Genomic DNA, 26,199 nt, shown 5'->3' on the forward strand with positions numbered 1-26,199 from the left:
CTTGAAAATTGCAAGATAGTACATGGCCCATGGCAGAGGGCTGCACAGTTCCATTTTTTAAAGAAAAATGGTGGCACTATGGTGTTTAAATTATGCAGTCAATCCATGCTTCATGTGTGCTCTGAACTGTAGATCAACTATGGTCTGTTCTACCACTTGTCCTCACTTAAGTATCATCAAAGTACAGTCAGATTTATAGACAGTTTCATATCACCATCTGTTATTTCTACTATGAGTTTCATAGAATTAAAGTCCTGATGGATTTGTCTTCTGCAAAATCTCTGCATGTCTTTCAGAAACACTGCATTCGATCACTACTACAAACAGCCTATTTTCACAACATGGAAAGTCCCTAAAATAAAAAAGAAAAAAAGAACAGTTTCAAAGCCAGGCGCTGCTCGCAGATGTGTTTTCTTTTTGCTCGTTGGTGCGTTTTGATGTCAGCTGGGGCGGCTCAGCCTGCTTTCTCACAGCCGTCAGCTAAAGAGCAATGACGATCCGGTATCTGACTGACTCATAGCAGCAGGACCTCAGACTGGACCCCTTTTAATCTGCAGCCACCCACAGGCTCAAATCCCTCGCTTCACCCCCTTCCCTCTGTTACTGTTTTCTTTGCATAGCAACGCCAGTCTGCTGCTCTTTGTCTTCTCGCCTCTCTCTCATCACAGAGTGGTCTTTTCTTTTTGTTTACTTCTAAATACACAAACTACTATGGAGATCTCAGAATGCTCACCGATGAAGTCTGCGGAGGGGGCGTAACGAGTCATCTCGGCAGCCAACAAAGTATAATCTTTTTCCCAAATCAAACATTCAGCAAAATGTTAGCTTTCACCACATATTTATAAATCATTCATTACTTTTTGTTTCAGTTGTTGTGCGGAAAGTTGCAGTTTATATACAACTGATTTGCACTGGCAAATACACCAAATGCACCAACGTCTTTCTTCACATCACAGGACTTAGACAGGTCAGATTTACATCCCATTTTTGAGGTGTGTATAGGTTGAAACAGCTACAGTGTCGCGTCAATCATCAGTTGAAAATGCTTTTAAACATGAAAGGAAAGCTCAGAAACCCAACGCTCTAATGTGAGTTTCTTAGACAGACGCTTGTTTTTACCCAAACAGATTTCCATCATCTGCTCTGACTCAGGGAAACACTGAATGAAGGTGACACCTGTGATGCAGAATGAACACCTGGATGCAGTTTCCTCCATGTTAGGTTATGAACTTCCAACCGAACTTCACAGACTATTGGAAGAAGCACTTCATGTTGGTGTAATAGCTCCTAATGGGACCAAAGCTGAAAATGACAAGTCCACTTCTAATCCTCATTTCACAGGAGCGCTGCCTGGATATGATTGCCCTGTAGAAAAACTGATTTACAGTAAATAAGACATTTATTGATAGAGAAAAGGCTTGACTGAAGTAATCCAGTCTGATTTGATTATTTTTGCATGTCAGTATGTTATAAATATTAGAGATGAATGAACATAACAGCTAAACTGAAATTTCAACTGTCTGAAAGTAAGAAAACGCTCTCAAAATTTGAGCATGACTCAAAAAAGGTTGATTATTATCTCAAAAAACATTATGTGCACCTATTTAAGATCATAACCAGTTATATTTTAATGCTGCTGAAATATGCAATGTGAAAGAAAACAAATGGTGAAAGTCTAACAGCAAGAGTACCTGGGGAAAAAAGCCTGTTAAATGGTGAATTACAGTGAAACAGTAAAAATGACTGCACATATCTGTAAAATATTGTTTTTAGCTCATACAAATACAGTGAAATAATGATTTTTTTTAACTAAATATCTGTAATTCAACAAAACATAAAAAATCTTATTTACCATTTTGAATCCTTAATTTAGATGCACTTTCTTTCAAATAATGGCAAATATCTGTAAAATAATGTTTTTCTGATTTAAATTCAGTAAAAATAGTGTAATTTTACAGTCAAATGTTAAAGAACAAATTACTATTTGTAAATATGCTTTTTGTGTGGCTATTGTTGCCAATTTTGGCCTGTTTTTTCTCAAGTTAGCATGTAAATTAACACGTTCTCTGTGAATTTACTAGGTATTATCTTTGATTTAACAAAATGGAAAAATTCTGTTAAATAACGCTAAGTTGATAAAAAATATATATGTAGCTAAAATATTAAAATCTACTGTGTATTAAATAGAACAGTATATTTTATATGTTTGTGATTAAATATGTGGTTCTTATTTGATGTCTGAAACTTCAGCTTCCTTTTTTTCCTGAAAAATGGGAGATATTTTACACTTAGTTTGCTATTTCAATGCACAGAAATACTACAAATAGACACCAAAAAATGTGAGGTTCAAGCTGAGAAAACGAGGGTGTAGTAAAGCAAATATCTGACCCAGTGTAAGGACATCTCACAGCGGCATTCAGAGGAATGTCGCCCGACTGCAGCAGCGCTGGTCGGCCTGTGTGAGGTCAGTGAAGTGACGACAGCTCATCACCGCTGCCGCCTCTCTAACAGCATCACTCACAGGCCGTGATGGCTGCTATCTGTCTGAGCCGTCAGAGACAAGGTCTGAACACATCCTTATCTGTCCTCCCCTCTGCCACACTGGCTCCTGCTGCTAGACTGCTGCCTGTTTGTTTTAGGCAGATTCCTCAGAGCAAAAATGCTCTTCAGTCCAGACCTTGTGGCAGATGAATCAGCAGTTGGCGTTTCCACCTGCAGGGACGAGCTTCTTCATGCCTTGTGAAGTTAAAATGTGTAGACCAGTAAATGACAAACAGCTGATGAGTGTAAGCATGTATCACAGAGTAGTTTTGCAGTATTTGAGCAGAGTCAGAAAGAGCTGGTTTGCTCGAGCTGCAGCAAATTGAGAGAGATGGACTTCATAGGTCTGCACATTCTCAAGGAAGCAACAGTGTAGAGTTACATCAAAGCCATTTTAAGGCAGGAAGGGATTAGTTTCTTTGGAAACACCGCTGAATATTTAATTATGACACAGAATTTCAAAATCATCAGAATTTGGAAACGGATAAAAGGACAACGTGGTGTATAAAACCAACAGTTTTAAAGAGATAGAAACATTGTTAAACTAGAAAAGCACTCAGAAGAAATGCAACGTTTGTTTATTAGTTATTGATGGGTTAAATTTGACTTGACTTTCTGGGGTTTGTTCAGTGACCGAACAGTAAAACCTCAAGCAACAGAGCAGCTTATTCCCTTTTATTCTTCAAAGCTGGTATTTAGAATTTCCAGGTGAGCACGTATCTGTGCCAGTGTTAATGGTTTGCAAAAATTCTGGTTGTACTTTTCAGTGACCAAATGTCTCGGAACACCAAAAGTTCAGATTTTTGGTCATGTCAGATCACATCTCTTTCCTGATGATGCAGTTCTGTGGTTTTGAGCAAACTGTGACACTTCGCCACACATCAGGGGCAGTTTATGAGTTTTAAAAAAAAGTTTGCAGGAAAGCCAGCAGCTCCAAATTTGAGGTCTTTGTGGGGAGGATGTTGAAGTACCACAAGGTCTTGAAACTATGGGATAAGTTGCTGTGATGCTGAATTGAGCCTGAAGGCACAGTTTTAAGTTTTCTAAATTCCAGCTGTTACTTATGCAGACATCTTTTAACCAATAAAACAAATAAAAGTAAGAAATAAAGTTAGATTGTTCATGGAAATACATGAAATTACCTCTTCACAGGGGGTCTAGACAATGAAATTTGGATTTCTTGGATGAGCAAATGTCCATAAAGTAGAAAACCCCAAGATCTACAGGAAAACTTAAATTCAGGCCAAACAAAAACTTGCACCAGGAAGATCTAGAACAGGGGCATCAAACATGTGGCCCGCGGCCCAAAAACAGCCCACCAGAGGGTCCAATCTGGCCCTCTGGTGGCCTTTGTAAAGTGTAAAAAATGACATAGAAGACATTAACCTCAAATTGTAAATTTGTAAAACTATACATTTAAAATAATTTCCAGCCCATGACCAGTTGTTTAGACCATAAAGTAAAATACTGGATTGTTCATTGTTCTTTTGTCATTTTGGGTCCCATTTTTGTAATATTTTTTCTTGTTTTTGTTGTTTTTTTTGTCATTGTCTGACTTTTGTTGATTTGATCATAAAGTAAAATACTATATTATTCAATTCCAGATGCCGGTGACTAAATGTTTAATGTCTTTGATGGTACTCTGTGATCTGTAAGTTGTAATGTCTCAATGATAAAAGGAGACATAATACTGCTGAAATTGAACTTATTTTTCTTCTGAAATTTCTGTTTGTTCATAATGTTTTATAAAAAAAAAACAAAAAAAAAAAAAACAACACTTTCAGAATGTACCTTTTTGCACTAAAACAAAGGGAAAATTTGGAATCGTCATCATTTATGGGTTATTATGCTGTGATTTTACTGGTCCGGCCCACTTGAGATGACATTGGGCTGAATGTGGCCCCTGAACTAAAATGAGTTTGACACCCTTGATCTAGAGGGTGTCGGTAGGTAGGCTCAACAAAGTTGAGAATTTACGAACACGAAGAAAAGAATTAGAAAATGTGTGGATGATTGACTATCAAAATGGGGCAACTGACGTAGAAATATATTACACAACATTTACCAGTTACATGTGGATTAGTGGATTTTGCTCTGAGTTGGCTGAACTTACTGAACTACATGAGACTCAAAACACAACCAGCTTTAGTCTTAGAAGTCTGAATATTTCCTACGACCAAATGATAACCTCTTTCGAGTTCTGGATGCTGCAGATCTTAAGGTGTCTCCTCTCCCCAAATAAGTCAAGGCCACACACATAAAAAAAAGTTGCTTTCCAGCACTAGGGAAGTGAGAGAAACCACACCATTGAGGAGGAGCAGGAGAGTCGGAGGGGGGAGGCAGGGGGACGAAGGACTTAACTGGAGTGTGTTAATTTGTATCTGGAGTTGTGATGTCTGAGGGGAGGGCCGGATTAGAAAAGCGGTGGTCCGTAGAGAGACGCTGGGAGTCGGATTTCAGCTTCGCGAGGGCCCCTGAGTCCCGACTCACTGAAGCTGCCTTTGTTTGACTGGGAACTAGAGAGAGAGAGAGAGAGAGAGAGAGAGAGAGAGCTAAAGGAGGAGGAGGGTTAGAGGTTTTTATTTTGGACTGAGTGAGAGAGAGAGGCAGAGTGTTCTCCATCTCTCTCTCTCTCTCTCTACTATCACCACCACCACATATGAACAGGGAACTTTAGTGTAAAGCTTCTCATCACTCACGATGACTTCACGGTAAATGAAACACACTTTATTTTCCATAAAGAAGTTGTTCTGAGTGAACTTTCGGCCGCTTTTCTCACTTATTCTTCCTGTTTTTGTGCAGCATTCCTCCCTGGTTCTTTGGATTATTTCTACTTGCCCTCCGGTTGTGCTGCCGCTGCTCCTCTGCCTATCAGCTGCTGGACGGTATGTGCATTCTGTTTTTGTTTTTTCTGTTTTTTTTCTGCTGTTGGTTAACTTTCTGCTGGCTCAGGAAGTTTTCATGTGCTGGATATGAATGATGAAAATGTTGCACTGCAGTCCTGCAATGGAGTAAGTACTCCATTGAGGCAAAGCATGATATTAGAGTAAATATTCCTGACATGCTCTTATTGATGGATCACATGAACATTTTTGTCATTATTTTAAATCCCTATGGTTGCTATAGTTACATCCTGCTGTTTTTTTCTCTTTTTTAACTGTAAACTCTACTCTTTACTCACATGCAGGTGTTAATTAAAGTGCCTGTATAGCAAAGACCCTGGAGAAATCTTAAGTAGATTTGAGTCCGTTTTGAAAGCCAACCCAAAAATATGCCTCTTATTTGACATGAGCACTACATTCCAGGGGATATTGGGTTGGAGTGGGTCCAGAGTGACTGTACATAACATTGTTTATAATGGAAATGGGGAGGTATCAATGTGGACAGCGAAACATGGCGCTTCCCAGACTCTTTGGAAAGTTTGCAAACCACTGCTTTTAAATGAGTGTCATGACATCAGAGTGCACGAGGGGAGACTGAGGGCTTCTGTGCTGTATGATGGCTTCAATTATTTCTCTGCCATTCATATGCTGTCTCCCAGTAGTGCTTTGCTGTTTCTGCAGACTGTTTTCACAGCTTAACTTGTGATTTTTTTGGACTTGTGATTAATAGATCAATCAGGGCACTCCAACATGTTCCCAATTAGTACAGAAAGAAGTGCAGATTTTCCTTTCCATTGCAGCTGGAAACAGGCGAACCCTCACATTGACAGACCGGCTTAGGAGTCAGTAGCACTGCATAATTAAGGTAGTGAAGATGATGTAATGCTGAATATTGGAGGGTGCTTGTCAGAGATGAAGGTCAGTTATGTCTGAGAGCTTCATTTTATTAGTTTTCATCCCAGTCCTTCAAACAGATGGGCCAATGTGCCATCACTGCTTTCGTCAGTCTGCTGGAATCCAGATTGGCATTTTCAGTTATGTGTGCGGATATCTTGACCTATGATCCCCACCGAGACCTCCGTGTGACAAAAGCAGCATTGTCCAGGCCTGGCCAAATGATTACAGGCTCTCTTTAGCTAATGTGGCCCCACGGAGCTTAATTGTCCATCTGATATTTCAAATCAAGCTCCAATTTGGCTGCTGCCTGCTCTAAAAAGTGTATCCACTTTCAGTAAAACCCTAATTATGAGATAAGTGGAATATGATCTCACAGGAATGATCGAAACGAGTTTGAAATGTGGGACAAAATATCTGCGTCCTTGTAGAAGCTGATGCTTGTGAGGAGGTGGGTGGAACCGCACTGATGTCTAAAATAAAGTTTTCAAAGTGTGATTTCATGGTCTGGTTTATTCTACTGTAGATCCTGCAGATGTTGGCTCAGCCAGAGGCTTCGTTCTCAGGCTGATTGTGCGTTTGCCATATTTATAATCCTCTGCCATGATTCACTTTTTCAAGAGGAGGAGGAGGGGGGATAAAAGAAGTGTGTGTCTATGCACGCTCACGCTGGCTCACTTACAAGAGAGAGCACCAGGGACAAATATTTCCAGTCTGCATGCTGTAAATATTCTTAAAAACAGAGCTGTCGCTGTGGCAACATTCACTTTTCTGTGCATGATTGTAGAAATAAAGCTGATATAATCCTTTTCCTTAATGCCAAATAGGGCATATTTCTTCTCCTGCTTCTTCTTCTTCTGCTTCTTCTTCTACTTCTTCTTCTCCATCTCCTCCTTCTGCTTCTTCTTTTTCTGCTTCTTCTGCTTCTTTTCCTTCTTCTGCTACTTTTTCTCCTGCTTCTTCTTCTACTTCTTCTTCTTCTACTTCTTCTGCTTCTTCTCCATCTCCTCCTTCTGCTTCTTCTTCTGCTTCTTTTTCTCTTGCTTCTTCTTCTACTTCTTCTGCTTCTTCTCCATCTCCTCCTTCTGCTTCTTCTTCTTCTTTTTCTCTTGCTTCTTCTTCTACTTCTTTTGCTTCTTCTTCATCTCCTCCTTCTGCTTCTTCTTCTGCTTCTTTTTCTCCTGCTTCTTCTTCTACTTCTTCTTCTTCTTCTCCATCTCCTCCTTCTGCTTCTTCTTTTTCTGCTTCTTTTGCTTCTTCTGCTTCTTCTTCTTCTTCTTCTTCTTCTCCTCCTCCATCTCCTTCTTCTTTTCCTCCTCCTCCCAGCTGTGCCTGTTTATCATTGTTGCCCTGATGTTTTTATGTGGATGCAGCTCCACTGAGTAGCTGTCAGGACAAATGCAATTCTAGGACACAGCTTTATTGCATTTTAAGTTTGACTCAAAAACTTTAAAATTAACTGCTTAACAGGCACATTAATCTTCTTATGCAACTGAAAAATACTGTAAAAAGAATGAATAAATGCATGTATTGATGAAAATAGCTATAGATTGAAGAGTAAATTAACAAATGAATGAGGTGAATGGTTAAATATTTGAGTAAAAGGTAATTAAAATAGCAAAGAAAGTAAGAATATGCACAAGAAGAGGTTCAATGAATGAATAAATGAGGCATTTAATGTAAGGAAATGAATGGTTGAAGTGTTCAAAACTCCATAAACAAGTAAATAAACCCATAAACAACAATAAAAATGACTTTGGCCCAAGTTCAGAAAGATCCAAACATGAGTTTTTCTTTAGTCTTAGTTTCCATATAGAGAATGATCATAAAATCATATCCTAGGGGAATTAGCTGCTTTGAATCCTCACTAATGAGTTGCATATAGTGCAGCATCACATATGTACACTTTCACATGCTTGCTGATACAACACGATGACAAACAGAACACGCATGCAAACCTGCACCTCATTCCCAACGTTCTCCATCTGCTGTACACATGGCAATTATTCCCATATAATAATGTTTTTAGTCATCTAAAAAACACTCGGGACACAGTGGGCAATTAGAGGTAACGGATAAGATGACGTGCCTGATGATGTGAGGCTCACAGAATGCTGTTATGATAATTACAGTGTAGTAGATGCTGAGGATGATGATGATGATGACGGGTAATTATGATGAAGACAGTGGTAATAATGACAAGATTATTACAGAAGATCACTGAAGGGGGGTGACGTTATTACAGCACACAGGTGGTGACATTTACTGGATTTTTGTGTCATGTTGTATGTAAGAACTCACCACTACACACAGTTTGCAACAGTTTTGACATTTTATACCTAAAAGGATACAAAATCCAACTAATAACAGCACTTTTCTGTTTTTTAAGATGGATTATTTGTATTATAGCAATGATTTAATTGGTTTTACACATGCAGTTATCCTTCATTAAACTTAAAAAGCCAAAAAATACACATAATACCATGAAAAAGTAAAGCTTGAAGCTATATTTTAATGATGGAATATTCCCGGTTGGTATGGGATGGTTACTTTCCTTTTTTTTTTTTTTTTTACAGTATTTTTTATTTTTTTTGGTGGCCCAGCTGCCAGAATATTACGTTTTTTTTCTTCCCCTTTTTATGACGTGTATATTACCAACAGAAAACCACAAATGGGGTGGGATATGACTTTGACTGATTTCTACGTGACCCACATTTGACTTACAGATGAATCTGTTTTAAATCAGGACATTTTGAGTCATACATGGACCGTTCATCCCCAAACAAAACAGATAGGATTTGAAAGAATCTAATCCTCGCTCCAGTTTTGTTTGACTTCAAAGTTAAACAGGTTTTCTGTTAAAAACACAACCTGTTCTTTTCCATGTATCTGATTTTGCGAAGGTCAAATGTCTGCTCTTTTTTCCTTGCTTTCCTCCCAAAGTTTCTTTTTCACTGCTATTGTAAGATGCAGCAGAATAACAGTCGTCTTGTCCAAAAACAAGCCAACACGCCAACATTACAACCCTTTAGATCAGGGGTGTCAAACATGCGGCCCACGGGCCAAAAGCGGCTCACCAGAGGGTCCAATTCAGCCTGTGGGATGACTTTGTAAAGTGTAAAAATTATAGAGAAAACATTAACTGCAATTTGTAAATTTGTAAAACTGTAAATTTAAAATAATTTCTAGATCATAAGTTGTTTTGATCATAAAGAAAAATACTAGATTGCTTATTGCTCTTTTGTCATTTTGTGTCTCATTTTTGTAATATTTTGTCTTATTTTTGTTGTTTTTTTTTTAAACTTTTTTTTAAAGTATAATACTGTATCATTCAGTTCCAGATACTAAAGATACAGATGACTAAATGTTTTGTGCCTTTTGTAGACACACTGTGATCTGTAAGTTGTAATGTGTAAATGATAGAATTGAGCATAATGTTGATAAATTGAGTTTATTTTTCTAAAGAAATGTCAGTTTGTTCATAACTACTTTGGAATGAAACCAACAAAGTTGAGTTCCACTTATTTTACACATCAGTTTTTTTACAAGGTTTGGGCAGCACTTCAACATGTGTGAGACCTTTTCTAAAACCTTGTGTAGCTGGACAACGTCAGATAAATCACCTGCAGTCATGTCAAGCGAGTCAGTTTCAGGTTAAGGCTTCAAGTGTGATGGAAACAATAGAAATGGAAACAAATCTGGAGTAAAGGAGTTGGACAGAAAGACATTACCACACCTCTGTAGCTCCTTATTTCCTGCTTGTATTGGTGACTTGAGGTCATATTAGGCTTAGCAATGCTGAGTCTTCTTAGGGGAAGATGTTGATGCAATTGTCAATGAATTGGAAATAGTTGTACAGATTTAATATTGCTGCAAAATGTTCCTTTTTTAAACAATTTGGTGTTTCTTTTCTAACTTTCTGAAGCTTTTTGATTGGAATTCAGAGAGACTGGTTAAAGTTAAAAACATTTATGCTTCCAGATTCTGCAAACTATTAAGCAGAGAATGCTGTTTTTTGCAGGAGAAAGACAGTTTTATATCTTGTGCCAAAAACAAAAGCTGTGGAGAAAATTGACATGATAGTGTAGTTGCCAGAGAAAGACACAACAAAACACAACAGAAGCAGACAAACTCTATCTAATAGCTGGTTTTCTACTTTTCCACAGAGTTTAATGTCTAAATCCACCATAAATGACAAGCGTCATTGCAAGAAAGGGCAGTAACACCTGTAAATTAGCTCGTTCACATAATAGATTTGTCAACAGATATGTCCTGATTCTGTCTTCAGTGAAGCAGTGTGTCAATTCTTGCACATCCATCTGGTCTTAACAACACTCTGGGTTTGCTTCAGCTTGATGTAGGTCATCCGGACCGGGTACAATATCAGTTTTTGATTAAAATCGTAATTTTAACTGTAGTGCAGAACGATCCTCAACTCTGTCCAGCAGTGATTTCATGATTGAGAAACAAAGGAAAAAAAAAACAGTGGAGACTTTTAAAGGCTGTGACATTTTCCTTTAAATGAATGTCCAGTTTGCTTCCATCCACAAGATGATGTAATACACAAGTGGGTCGAGTTCCATCTAGTTTATGAAAGTTTGTGTATTTTCTTTTACTCAAAGCACATGATCCTGAGCAGGTATTTTGTGGGAAAACATCACCAAAGCTGTCACCAGATAAAAAACAAGCAGGCGAGATCCTCATGACTCCCAATAAATGCTAGACGAGTGGCCAGATGTTACTTTGACCACATCGATGTGTTTATTCTCTAAATGTCAAATGCACAAGTGGGCTGTATGAAAATTACTGTCCCTGCCATACTATGAGGTCATGATATGATAGATGTTTATGTCTGAGACATTCAACAGAAGTAATTAACAGTTGGACACAAAACCATAACAAAAAATCAATTCCGCACTCGTTTTTGTTTTACTCTGACGCAGTTATCTTCTTAAGTTTTTGGCTTAAGGACCATTTTACGCAAGGCACATTAGGATTTCCAGTTGATATGGGGTCATATGTTGACTTCTGCAGAATAAAGGATGATGTTTCTAATATAATATTCCCATTTTATGCATCAGAATCAAAGACAAATAATTATCTCCACTGATTTGAAGCAAAAACAGAAGTTTCATGTCCCCAGAGTGTGCAGCTGGTCCCTAAAGGAATACTCCCAATTTTCGGAACTATGCTCATTAACTTTCTTTGACAAGAGTTAGATGAGAAGATGGATGCCTTGTGTGAATCCACATGGAAAATGTTGTTGCAGACTCGCTGTTTGTGTTTCCAGACCGGTTTCAGCCACAGAGATAAGCTAATCAGATGCAGGCTATAATCGTATTCCCCAAGTGTTCTATTCAAAGCCACATCTCTCTGCTGTTCCTTCGTGGAGCTTTTAAATTTACATTTTATTCCCATCGTCTCACAGATTTCATGTCTTTGTTAGATGGTGTGTACACTTTCATGTGTCAGCAAGCTCAAAATGATTCAAGATGTACTGTGGGTTGTTTGCGTTGCAGTTTCCGTGTCCCAGGTTATTCTGGTTTGTTTCCAACAAGTGCCATATTCGGTCCACTGTGACTTTGAATCATAATTAATTTCTCACTTATATTTGATTGTATAAACTGAAGTAGCTGGAGACCATATGAGAGCAGCTGAAGGGTCACTGATTATGTATTCTGCGGACAAAACTCTGCTCATATCTGCAAATAATCTTAAGCAAGCCCTAAACTAAAACCATGTGCGTTATCCCAGAGGGTAAACAGGAATAGCTAAATTTATCCTGGACAAAACAGGTCACTATTTAGAGTGGGGAACCCAGTGTGACAGACAGTGTAGGATGAGATATATTACTCCCTACAAAGCATGAAAGCGGAGGACAAACACAGGATGTGTTAAGTATAGGAGGGTTTCTGTGTGGGAGGTTAAAGGTGTGGCGCCAAGTGTCACTTTGGCCTCCTGTTTGTTGTCCTATAGTTTATTGTTGTTTGCCATCTGTAGTAAAAGCTTACAAGTGGTTGTGAACAGATCTACATAAGAATCTTCATAAATAGCCTTAATCATTACGGCTTTCATTTAAGAGAAAACAGCCTCAGTGGGAAATTAACATGCTAACCTCATTAATTCTTCCTTATCCATCATCGCTGCTTCAAATCAAAGCTTCGGCCATCAAAGGGCTTTCATACTAAAGGCTTTGGGCCTGAGCACTTTGTTGGATGTTGTCAACTGTTTTCCTTTCTTGGTCTTTATTTTGATATTTCAAGATGCAGATCAAACAGAACAGCAGTTTGACTCCCTTATTAGCTGCTGTTCTTCTTTATCCTGTCTTATCGTATGAATAGGTTTAATTCCAAAATGTTAAGTCTATAGTTTATGTAAATACTCCGTATTATTCAGTGTCTTTGAATCTGTATTTCTCTGTAAACAGTCCACACCTCAATAAATTGCCATATAATTTTGACTGGCCATTCATGGTCCCCAAAGGATGAATCTCGATCACTTTTGAGACCCCTTCGTTTCCACCATAGTGCCTCCACCAGGTCAAAATTTTATTTCATCCATGTAAAAGGCTGAAGATCCATTTGGAATAAAAATTTGTCACAGAAACTCTTTGTTCCCAGCGGATTGACCCAAACAAATCTTTCCTCAGCTAATCATGAGGTTAGCGTATAGTTTTGAGTGAAATGTCTCAACTATTAGACAGACTGGCCTGAAGTTTAGTACAAATATTCATGGCTTACTCAGGATTAATTGTTAAAATTAGAAAACCCTTGTGCAGTTATGTTAGCACATGAATAAAAGTGTGAGTTTTCACAGAAAACATGAAATTGTCTGGGTGACGCCAAACTTTTAAACAGTAGTGTACATTTGTGCAAGTGTGTGATGATCATGAGGATGATTTGGTTTACCAGGATAACTACCACTAGCAACTGTCTTCTTTACTGGCTCAGTCAGTCTCCCTGCCTGAGGCCAAATCATGTGCTTTTGCGACTCAGAAAGTTGGTAGCAACAGTGCTTGCAGTGGAAAAGTTGCTCTGGAGCCCTGAAATAAGCCTAGTCGAATAGCCTATCTATAGCATGTGGATGTCCCATTTTTATCTACAGGGGTATAAAAATAGCCCGTGACTGCTAGGGGTTGAGAGGGTTAAATGATAATGTTTTTGACCCGATCCAGACATGGTCTGTGGTGAAGCCCCCTTGTTGCTGAACACCGCTGTGGAACAAGTCTGTGACAAGAGGATATTAGGACAGTGAGTCAGACCAGCTGGAACAACGTATCTGGGAAAAATGCTTGGGAAACGCCTTCTATCCCCCTCAGCAGCCACAGATGAAATGCTCTTGAGCAAGGCTCTTACCTCTCTGCTCCTGAAGTAAACAGCACAAGGCTTTTGCTGTTGAAGATTTTGAGCATGTGGAGCTATAAACATAATTAAAAGGAAATTCTTGTCTCTGGCTGAGTATTGGAGCATTACAGCATGTAAACATGGTTACAGCAGTAAAGGGCACGGTTGTTGCAGGACCACAGTGCATCCTGTGTCCTATGAGTAAATTATGCTGAATAAAATATGCCATGTGATATAAGTCTTCCTGTACTCCAGTAGGAAACAGCTTACTCATAGGTTGTCGGCAGAAGTGCTTAGAAGTGCATCAAAACCCCAATTTAGGATAATGTAAAGTGGTCAGAATTAGCACGTTTATTTTTCTGGGAGCGGCCAGCTTCCTGGCTTTTGTACCACAGAAGCCCAATGGGTGAAAACATGGAATTTCTAACAGTCTGGAAATTGTCTGTCAGGGCGGAAAGACAGAGCTGCAACAAGCAGGTGTCTGTTCAGCTGTGAGGAGACCACAGAGCGAGAGGACATGTCCCGTCACACAGCAAAGGAGCATCTGAGTCTGCAATGAGGTCATGGAGTGCAGAGCAGCAGTGTGTGGCTCAAAAACGTGCATATTTGCAAGAAATGGGGATTTCAGTGTCTCTAATTTACCACAGCCCTTGTTAAATTAGATGTCTGCATGAGTAACAATGGAAAAAAGCAATGTTCGATTAAAAAAAGTATACATTGTGTTGAGTTTACAGCACATTTGAGTGTCTGTTTGTGCTGCAGGAGGAGGGTCCTTCTAATGACAGAGCAGTTGTCAGTGACGACAGATTTATGAAGACTTCCTTTTTCCTTTTTTTTTTTTTTTTTAAAAACTGAAATATCACCTTTGCTCTCCTTTGCACTGTGATCTCTCCTTGTTTGATCAGTCTGCTGCCTCCAAATCAGGATGTTGGTGTTGAAGATAAGAATGTTTTTCTTCTCGCAGTCGGCCTAATTACTACTCAATTACTACTCAACTGAAGATAGCACTGCATTTGAACTCTGAATTCTTAAGTAGGTTGGCTGTTGATATTGGGTGTTGTTGCAGTTCATCCCAAAGGTGTGTGATCGGATTAGGGTCAGTGTCTTGTGCAAGTTCTTCCACACTGAATTCTCCATTATGATGTAGCATCAAGATGGTCAGAGACTCAAAAATTATCCAGTGTCTTGAAACTGGTCCAAAATCACTCAAAACCTGTCCAAAGCTGCTTAAAATCTGTCCCAAATGCTCCCAAATCTTTTACAGAATGGCTCAAAAATTGTCCAAATTGGTCCCAAAAATGTGTTCAAAGTGACTTAAAGCTTGTCTAAAGTGACTCAAAAGTTGCCCAAAACTTTTAAAATGGCTCAAAATTTGTGCAAACCTTCCTGAAAACATGTCCAAATTAACCCAAGAATGGACCTGTAACATAAAACATGTCATAAGTGATTCAAAATCTCCAAACATCCAAATTGGCATGAAACCCTTTAAAATGCCTCAAATTGTCCAAATTAACCTAAAAAAGGTGTTCAAAGTGACTTGAAACTTTTCTAAGATTATTAAAAATTTGCCTGAAGTGTAAACTCTCTTTTTAAGGAAGCACAGTTAAACTAACCCAAGGCAATCTGTGAGGTTGGAACTGGTCACAGTCCAGCTGTGGTCCTGGTGTATTATCCCAACCTTGAACCCACATGGCTCTGGTTTTATCTCCTGTCAACCTGACAGATGGCTTGTGGTCATCAGCACAACAAAAATCCAACTTCAAAGAAAATTTCAGGGTCAAACTCTGCACCACAGAAACTTGCATCTTTTCTTAACTTTTTGCCTTGTCTCCATAGTTTGAACTTGTTTGCCAAAGCTTCATTTCTTGTAGAATAACACCACATGAATCAGATGTTATCAACCTGTTAGATAGCCGTCATCATTGCACATTCTTTCAATACAAAAGCCCTCACCCACCTCGTAGTAGCCTCAGAAGGCACATTATTGCTCAAATACTCTCAGGTATGCTCAGGTATTGTGATCATTGATAAGCAGGAAGTAACTTCAATAACACAGATGACCTGTAACTATGGAGCTAACATAGCAAAATGATGCATCTTAACCCAAACCATGAGACTTTTCTAAAATTAGCCAGTTATTTTTGGTGCTGAAACTTAACTAAGTAGTTTTGAAGTCTCAAATGAAGCAACTACAGCCTCAAAACTGCAACTTGAACTCAAGTCACTTGGGTGATAATCCACTGTTGTAGGCCTCCACAACTCCTCGAAAATCCAAATATGGACTTCAAAAGGATGTAATATAACCAAAACCATGATTCTTTTTTAAACCTAACCAAGTATTTTTGGTACCAAAACTTACTTTACTAGTTTTGGTGTCTCAAATGACCCAATCACCATCTAACAACATAAGTAAAGTCAATAACAGCAACTTGAACTCAAACCTCTTGGCTGAAAGTTCGCTGATGTAGGCTTCCACAACCCCTCAAAGTCCAAATGGGATCTTCAGACTAATTTATAGTAACTAAAAACATGATCCTTTTCTAAATCTAATCAAGTATGTTTAGTACCAAAATTTAATTGACTACTTTTGGTGTCTCAAATGAACCAATCACTGCCTAAAAATGCAAATAAAAATAAAAGCAACAAACGACAAAAACAAACAACAACTCAAACTCAAGTTTCCTGGCCAAAAGTTTGCTGATCTACACCTCCATTCAAAAATCCATATGTGGACTTCAAATGGATATATTGTAACCCAAACTCTCCCAATCCTCTTCTAACCCTAACCAAGTATTTTAGTACCTCAGATGAACCAGTCACAGCCTGAAAATGCAAGTAAAGTCAAAAACAGCAACTTGAACTCAACTGTCCTGGGCTAAAAGGTCTCCACAACCATCTAAATATTTAATTGTGGACTTCTTTTCCTCTTACTAAGTCCAAATCACAGCTCCATCACCCTTCAATGAGGTGATAATGGCCTACTAAGCCTGTTAGAAGGTGGAGAAGGTCCCCACTGGCCCATATATACAGTAACTCCCTGTTGATAACATTTGAAATGGGTGTTAAGAGGTGCTTGTAAGACAACATTCTTCATGATGAATTTTTTTGTATTTGCAGACTGATAGTCATTTTTCTTTGGCAGTCTGAAGCATGACATGGTGAGAGATTAATATGAAGATAGCACAGCGTTGAGAGGAAAATTGAAAGGCGTATTCCTTGAAGAGCATCTGTTGTTGGATTAGCGGCGGTGCATGTGTGTGCGCACTCAGCTGGTCTGCAGCTGGGTTGTTTGTGAGCACACCGTCGACTCACTTCCTGAAAATCCCAACACAAATCTAATTAATGGTTCACTCTCAATTTACCTTATGTTTTTCACCCTTGCTGGCAAGTAAACATCAACAAACATCTGTCTCCTCCTCCTTTTTTTTTTTAAACTTGTCTTTCAGCTTAGTCCTTGCGTCTATAATGCATTTGCTCTTCTTTCTTGTTGCTTTTTCTGCTTTCACACGCAGTTCTGAGAGAGCCTGATGCCGTTTATAGTGTTGTGGTTAATCCAGGAAACTCATGGAGGAAATAATAACTGAAAATCAAAGTCAGTTTCTCACCTCGGTTTGGGGTTTTGCTGCTGTTTTTGCTGTTGGCCTCTCATTAGTGCTGCCAATGCTTATGTCTGTACATGTACGACACTCGCTCTGTCTCTCACAGCCTTCTGAAACCATAAGTATGTGGCAACTTTCCATCAAATCAGAAAAAAGCAGTGGTGGTAAATATTTCTCTTTCATTAGACAACACTGTATTACTGTTCTCTGACTGTCAAAGAGCACAGATGACTAAATATAGAGACATAAAGATGGAATATCCAACCTTCGTTGTGACCATTTTGACACTATTGTTTGCGCTGACAGCTATTTATTGACTCAAGCATAACTGTGGCTTCTAATTAGGATTCAATGGTGTGGTCACAGCATTGAAGTCAGACATCTAGTGACTGATTTCCTCACTTGTTGAAGCCGTGTTTGAAGCACTGGCTTGTAACAGATTGGATTTGTGCTCGTGGATATATATTGAAATGTGTTTTTCCAGCATCATAAGTGCATGACGTGACTGAGGTTATTGAGTTTTTTTCTCAATGGTCCGCAATAAAAAAGATACTGAAATGGTCAAAACAGCTTGTGAATTTCCCGAGGGCCTTCTAAATATCCGTCCAAATTGCTTCAATGTTGATGAGGGTAAGTGTTTTGGGTGTTCTGCATTTCTCTGTGCTCTGTCATTCTTGCCAAAGCTTTCACTTCAGCCCTGTTGTACAACACTGCAATAAAAGATGACCCAATGTTGAAGAGGCTGGAGATGTGGTTTTGATTATCTCTCCATGTGGTCCCACATTAGTGAAAATGGGTTTTAAAAGGATAAGATAACAGAAGAAGTGTCTTTTCATTGCAAACTGTGTTACCACGTGCATGTTAGAGATATGTTTCCCCATTTCTGCTGAGCTTTTACAAAAGTGTACATATCCACACTCGCTAGCTGCCCAGTTTAAAATGAGAAGCAGATTTGTGTACCAAAGTTGTCAAGCAAACAGTTCATCAGGAGTCAGCCACATTTGGTTAAGTCAAACTGGGTTTATTTAACCTCAAAACTTTGTGGATTATTTTCACATAATCTTTGTTCTTCTGTTAAGTCTGCTAATAAAATCGGAGAGATAGTATAAAACTACCATTGTTCTCCCAAATGCTTTTTGATTGGCTGGGTGGAGCAAGTGCAACTCTTGGCATGTAAAGCTTCTTAAGCTTAAAAACCTTGTTAGAAGTGAAAAAAATAAGATCATAAAAACATAAGATCTATTGAATCTACCAGATTTTTATGTTATGTTACATGCAAATACTCATATAATATGACCTAAATTTAATTATATATTGTTGTAATTATAATAGTTGTTAAATTATCATGGTTTGCCAATTTTTCAAAGGTAAATTCTGGTAATTTTAAAGGTAGTCATGCTTTTTAAAACCTGCCAAATATATAACTTTTTTTTCTTTAAAGTTGCATTTCAAATTTTATTTTACACTTGAAATGACCTAAAATTAACAGAATATTGCAAGTAGAAATCAAATTACAATTTTTTACAATATATTTTGACATCTTTTACAATTTTTTTTAAATATTATGATTTATTTTTATTTTATTTTTTGCACAAAACCCAACTAATGGCAGCTTTTATCTGTAGGTAATGGGTAATTGTCTTTACTGTAAATATCCTCCTTTTCAACATTAAAAAGACCATAAAATAAACATTGTGTCATTAAAAATTAAGGCTAGAAGTTGTATTTTATATATAGACAATTACTGTTTTTATGAGATGGTTATTTTCTGTTATTCTACATGACTTGTTTTTTTCCATTTACAATCTATTTACATATTTAATAACCAATCTAAATGTTAAAGGAGAACTTTTGAAAAGCCATTGCTAAAACATTTGTTTTTATTAAAGTTCAAAGACTTCTGGCCTCAGATGTTTTTTTTAGCTGAATGCAGAGAGTTTTGGTTTTCTTCTTCTTCAGTCTTTGGTTGGACAATGCTGTCATCAGTCAATGCCTCAGGCAACACCAGACATCCCAGTCTGGTGCTCAGACCCCTAAAGCCTTCAGCAGCTTCTTTTGACCAGAGAAGAAAGAAAAACAGATCAATTTTCCAAAAAGCGGGAGCAAGTTCAACACCTATTCAGCCCCAGAAAACAGCCCCAATGTTTTCATTGCGCTTAATTCGGAAATCTCTGCTTATTATCTGTAATCAGTCTGGTTTTTGGATCAACAAGAAACTGAAGTAAGATGACTGATTTATTGAAATCAACAAACGAGTTGTCAAATTTTGGGTCAGACAGGCAAGTTGTGTAACTGTTATAGCTCGCAAACATTTCAGCAGCCTCTTCTACCAAAGTGCAGAGAAAACCAGATTCAGTGTCCCACAGACACTGAAGCAAAGGTCAGGTCCTTATTTAGCTCTCCAAATTCTCCCCCCCCCAAAAAAAAGGCCATTTCCTGTGCCGTTTCACCAGCTTCTTTGCTGCTTGTCTTAGTCAGTGAGATTTAATCTGTTAAACCACGGGATTTAAGCACAAAGACATTTCACAAAACATGTCCGCTTTTAATAATATTCAAAAACGCAACAATCTGTCAGTTGTTCAGCTACTTTTACAAGATTGGAATACAATAATCAGCAGAATTTCTTTCTGTTTGCGCAGCATAAGTAGTCATGGTAGGAAGTAATTTGCCTTCCTATAAGCAGTTACTTCCCATGTCACGTCTTTACCCATAAAAACTGAATGAAACTTGGCAATGTGGGGAAGTTGAAGGCAACAGTTTTAATGGAAAATCATGGTGGTTTAGCAGGATTCATCTGGCAAGCAGGGCCTCGAATTAACTGCAACACTGAAACACTGGTAAATTTCTCCTGTGGCTTGTCTGGCAAACCGAGTCGTCTCTCTGGTAGGGAGCGACAGTTTTTAACTAGTAGTAATGTTGTAGTTTTCAATCCATCTAATTTGCTATTTGGCTTCATTGGTTTTTATAATCAGCTGTCCAGTCATGCCAAAATGTTGGGTTCCTCTGTATTTTATGGATAAAGCTGTTGTTTGCATGAGTTCGTTCTGACGAGATCGAGAGCGAAAACACAATTCTCCAAAGTCCTGGCTCACAAATCAGCTCCCAAATCAGTTCCAAATGAAAAAGTCTTGCCTCTTTCCAGCTGAACAATGCCCTGTATCAGCACTCTAACAGCTGAGTCAAACCTGGCAACCAATGTTCCCTGTAATTTTTCCTGAGTGTGAGCAAACACACAAACTCCCTGAGCGTCCCTTGGACCACTGTGAGCAACATCAGACGTGTGCACTGTGGTCACACCAGCATCACATCCATTCAAGTTACATGGTTCATTAAAAGAATCAAATTACAGCATTTACATTTCTGTTAAAACATTTTGACAACAGGAGCCAGTTGAAGGCTGCAGTGATTTTAGTGACACTACAATGTATAAGAGTGAAGTTATTGAATATTTGTCTCTCTTTACTGTTGCAGCGGTTTTGCAAATTGCAGACGGACCCTGTTCACTCCATAGACACCAATGTTATCCTGTAGCTTGAAAGACAGCTACTTTTGATAAAACTGGGCTTGTACCACATTGTCTGCCTTGCAACAATGGGAAAGAGGCACCGTTTATGTTTTGACAACCTATATCTAATGAGTTATTGATGCTGGAAGTCTGAATCTGTGAATATCTTTCCAACTTTACTGAACTTGGGGCCACTACCACCTAAGGAGTGATATATTTAATTTTGAAAAAAGCATTTAGCCATACTTAAAGCTTTACGTGCTTTATTAACACGGACCTAAAAATTTTGTATTGTTTTATTATCACAGGTTCTGTCTGAAAAGAGGTGGCATCATTTTAAACAGTGAAATCAAACTAATAAAATGTAATGACCAACCAGTGAGCAATACTGGATTCTGCAAAAACATAAACAACTTTTTTTAAAATCTAAATCTTAACACAGTTAATGTATTAACTTATTTTTGTGTGTATGCATGTATTTATTGATTTATTTAGTACTGTTAACATATCAGAGTTCTGAGTGAATTTTTCTTAAGATAGGCAAAGGCCATTTATTGATTACATATAGGCTATTAAATGTTTATTAAAAACTAAAAAGCATTTAAAAACAACTTAGGCATTTATTGAGTCACTAAAATACTGTAGAGTACAGACCACATCAGCATGATTATAAGCATCCTCTGGTAAATTAACAACCAGATACTGATGTCTCTCACCATATGGACTTCAGGAGATGACTGGGGGATGATAAACTGTGACCTACTGGTTGGGTTCTCTCTGTTCTCATGTTTCTTACATGTTTGTCCCCTGACAGCCGGGTCCTAATGTTTTTTGAGCAACACACCACACTATGATGTTTTTACAATGATGGTTCTACTATGGAACCAGTTTGACATGTTCAGGTGTTCTTTGTGTGAAAACTCAGAGATTTCAGGTATCAGAAGGTGGTTTTCAACTTTCTTTGTTAACTTTCTGCTTCAACTTTAAACTAAATTTCCTTCACTAAGCCAGCCCTCTGGACTTCCAGTAAGCTGTGTTCCTATTGGCTCTCCAGGTGGCTGCTTGGTGTTATCAGGAACACCTGAGCAGCTTGGTGTTATCAGGAACACCTGAGCAGCTCAGTGTCTTCCTGCTTTATTTAGCTGCAGCAAACATTTCCTCTGGTTCTCTTCACCAGTGAACTGGGTTTGGCTCCGACTATCTTGAGGCTCCTCCATGTGGTTTAGTGAGGTTTTCTGGAACAGTTCTACAAAGCAACCTGCAGCAGAAGAGACTTTGAGAGTTTTTAGGAAGTTCTGGAGAGCAGACTTTAGAGCAGCAGAAACATTTGTCAGCAGTTTGAGCAGGAGAAGGTGAGCTTCAGAGTAGAAATGAGACAGAAACCTTCTTGACCCGTGTGGTGAGGTCCTGTACCAAGAGTTTGAGCAGGTTGTGAAGAGTCTGTAGTTCTTTAGTCTGAAAGCACAAGAAGAGTCGACTCATTAAAGGAGAAAACAGGAGATATTGTTGCTTCTTCTGTCATTCTGCAGTTTCCTTAGACTGAATATCAAGTTTATATTTTAAATGATTTCCCATGTGAGCCCAAGAAGACTTCAATAAACTCCCTCCATCCCCTGGACACAACATATTTTATTACCATGTTAAATCTTTTTTCTTTTTTTTTAAATGTTTTTGAGTTTTAATCATAGTTTTTTTTTCCTCTTTGCTTGTTAAGTTTTGTCATCTGTGTGAAAGGTGCTAAACAAATAAAGTTGAATTGATAAAGTGAATAATTGACTAACTCATGATTGTGACAACAGAAGTATTTTTCATTGTGATTTAAGGGTTTATTTCATTTTTAAGGTTGGGGTTAAAATCTTGACAGAAAAAGAAGATTAAAGAAATAAACTACATAACAAAAAGCAATTAAATCAAAGGGAAAAAAATTTAATACAATAAAACTTTTAAAAAGGTTTATTATTTAAAAAGTATTTTTTGAATGTTTAATTATGGAAAATATTTTATCTGTAATTTTGAATATTTGTATTTGAAAAATTTTGTTTAATTTCATAATTGCATGTATTGTATCTTGTTTAATTATCTAATTCAATATTTTGTCTGTTTAATAGAGTTTAATTGTATTTAATGTTTAACTCTATTAAACAGACAAAATATTGAATTAGATAATTAAACAAGATACAATACATGTAATTATGAAATTTAAAAAAATGATTTTTTTTTCTTTCCCAATATTTAATTTTTCGATTAAAACTTGGTTTTTCTTTTTAAATGTTTTACCACCTTTTAATGTTTAATTTTCTTTTTAAGTGCTTCATTGTATTTTCTGTTTAATTCCTATTTGAAGTTTTATTGTCTTTAAGATGGAATTTTCTAATTAAACATTTAATTTTGTAATTAAATGTTTTGTCTCTTTAAAGGTTTAATAATCTAATTAAATGTTTTGTCTTTTTAAAGGTTAAATAATCCAATTAATTGTTTTGTGTTTTTTTTTAAATGTTTAATATTCTTCTTGTTTAATTGTATTTTTTAAATCTGTAATTATTGAGGGGAAGAGAACCAATTTATTGTGATGCTGCGGTTGCCTGAAGAGACTTCTACCCGTTTAGCAGGCGACCCTGGATTCGGTAACTCTCCGACTGGTAGCAGATATGAAACGAGAACTCTTCTCCAATTTGCTCGCAGCAAATCACACCAACTGGGAAATCGCTTTGCTTTTGATGCATTGTTGAGTGTATCCTGGCTGTGAACACTCATGGCAAAAGCTCCAGTTTTATCTTTTTATGTTTTTTGATTTCATTCTTGCAGCTTCACTGAACACAAAAGAATAAGCTGATATTTTTCAGATGAACCCAATACCTGTGTAGTGGAAAACAGACTTTGCCAGAGATTATGTAAGTTAACGGTTACCTTTTGTCTATCAGAGTGAGGAAGTACTTTATTCTTGCCTTTTGTGGGTAGCCAGAAAGAAACCTCAGATGCTGATGTTTCTCTTTAAGGCTTTATAATATAAGATGAGAAACACATTAAGTAAACAAATGACTTGTGGCTTAAAAAGACAGAATATTTGAAGAGCAAAGAGTGAGTTATAGAGGGGAAAAAACTCAATGATTTATGACATTGGATGCAAGCAAAATATCTTCATGAGCTGCATCATTAATTCTCCAAGACTTTGTTGCTGTTACTTGGCCTATTGTTTTATTGGCCAGTTGGAAATATTAAGACATACTGTATATTTTAACGGTGAACTCTAAAAGTTTCCTTTCATTTTCCTGATCTCAATCCTAAATGTGTGTGTTTTTAATGGAAGGATTTTACACCTGACAACTCAGGCTGACTGCATCCTCTTTGATGCTAGATGAAACCTGGTACTTGAAGCTTTTTTTAAAGGCCTGTTTTGGTGAAAATCATGTTTTCTTTTACCCCAGTAGCATATCCAGATGGTGTTTTTTTATAAGCTAGAAGACATATAAGTGAAATAAACACCATGGCTGAGTATTTCCACATTGGAACCGTCTCAAAAAGATGGATTCAAGCTTCTAAGGTTTCAACAAACCTAAGAAACCAATCCATTGTACTTGCAGGTTCGAGCTTTTGGTATCATTATTCTTCTTCAGAATCAGTTTCTGGTTCCAACATGTTGACATATTATTGGAGAGAAACTCAAAAAATCCAAATAATTCCCTTTGAGCAAGCTCTTTGGGAAGAAAGAAGGAACCCCCCACCCCACACACACACACACACACACACACACACACACACACACGCACACCTTTTAACAGGTAGAAACCTTCAGCAGCACCAGACTCGGGGAGAGCGGCCATCTGCCTCAACAGGTTAGAGTGAGGGGAAAGGGGATAGACAATGGAATAACATTTTAGAGGAAGCAATGGAGTGGCAACAGCTTGTAAATTTGATACACAGATGTGTTTTTAGAGGAAAATCAACGATCCGAGATGGCCTTAAAGTGTGATAACACTTTCTCAATGGACAGTTTCATAGTTCACTGGCAGGCAAAGCATCAGACTTCTCGAATCAGGAATGTCAACAATAATGGCCTCTGAAGCGTGACAGAGCATGTCATAGGCATGATAGTCTTTCTGTTGGATCTTTGTGATGCACCAAAGATGCTCAGTAAATCATCCTTTACCATGGATGAAATGACTGGCCATATTCGCTGTGGTTGTACGTTAAAATTTAAGACTGACAGTTGACTTGTAAAAGAAAAAGAAAACCCTGCATGCACTTAAAGGGTCACTTAATTCACCCAGAACCCTTCAAGCATACATTTTCATCAGATTCAGTCGTCTCATCAGGTCAGATCAAACTTAAGAGATCAGCTGACACTGGTAGAGGCACGGATGGAAAAACTCTAAATATGTTTACATCAAACCATTTCAGAATAGGAATGTGCAATCAGATAGAAGCTATGTATTTAATATTACGTACAACACGGTACATGTTGGCTGCTCATCCCAACAGGTGTTTTGGGTTTCCAGCATTTGTAACCAATTTGCATGCTTTGTCAGTACAAGGAGAAGGGGCTGAAATCAATTTGCGTGGAAGACTTATATTTATATACAGTGCATGACAGAAAGCACTTTATAAATGGCTGTTTGAATTAGAGCCATAATGCACCTGTGGAGTATTTAGAGCAACGGCTAATAGTGAAACCAACAAAACAAAATTGGTAACTTAATCCTCTAATATCTCAAAACCTAAGCATTCGCTGATTCGGTTTTCAGTTCGTGGTGAATTACATCACAAGGATTGAAACTTCAACTCTATACGCAAATCCTAATTATGTGTTTTTAAAGATGCTTTGTGTGTGCAGATTGTCATGCTTGTCAGTTTATCTCCTCCATGTGGAAATCAACTCGAGTTCACATGTTGAGGATCAAAGAGCCTGTCAGGGTGCCAGCAGATACTTGAGGACTTTTATGGAGGCTAACAGCTACGTGCAATCTTTTCTGGTGTAGAGTGACTGTTGGTGAGGGGAAAAGACCCAGCTTGTAAATCTGGAAAGCTTTACACCCCTGCAGAAACTCACACTGAAAACGCACACACAGCTTTAGACAAGGTTGAGTCGTAACATTTGCTTCTGGATTGAGTTACCTCAACAATGGCTCTGTAAATCAAACTGCTCATTCTGGAAAGCATCGAGAACGGTCATTATTAGAGAGGTGAAAGAGATTTTAGAGGTTTGCGTAATTCATGTTGTGGGGACCCAAAAGTCACATTGTATGTGGTAAATCATTAAACGTTAAGGTGCAGACTTTGCTTAAGGTTTAATTTAAGGTTAGCTTAAGGATTAGGGGTCAGCAAGTCGTGGTTACGGTTAGTGTTAGTGTCTAGGATAGGAATGTAATCTTTGAATTATTGGAAGCACGTGTTTGAAGAATAACTGCCTCATTTCCATTTTCATGACTGATTGTTTT

General features: G+C 37.9%; 1 protein-coding gene across 2 annotated transcripts in view; it reads left to right on the plus strand.

Moving 5' to 3' along the window:
- The first annotated feature begins 5,092 nt into the window (after positions 1 to 5,092).
- Positions 5,093 to 26,199, plus strand: part of LOC111566845 (collagen alpha-1(XVIII) chain-like) — a 70,740-nt gene continuing 49,633 nt past the window's right edge. For both annotated transcript variants that reach the window (XM_035946980.2, XM_035946981.2), the window contains exons 1-2: positions 5,093 to 5,252; positions 5,344 to 5,426. In XM_035946980.2, coding sequence (XP_035802873.2) covers positions 5,242 to 5,252; positions 5,344 to 5,426 — 94 coding nt within the window. In that variant the 5' untranslated portion in view covers positions 5,093 to 5,241. The remainder of the gene's footprint in view (positions 5,253 to 5,343; positions 5,427 to 26,199) is intronic.

The sequence above is a fragment of the Amphiprion ocellaris genome, chromosome 22 (genome assembly GCF_022539595.1).
Source record: "Amphiprion ocellaris isolate individual 3 ecotype Okinawa chromosome 22, ASM2253959v1, whole genome shotgun sequence".
Lineage (NCBI taxonomy): Eukaryota > Metazoa > Chordata > Actinopteri > Pomacentridae > Amphiprion > Amphiprion ocellaris.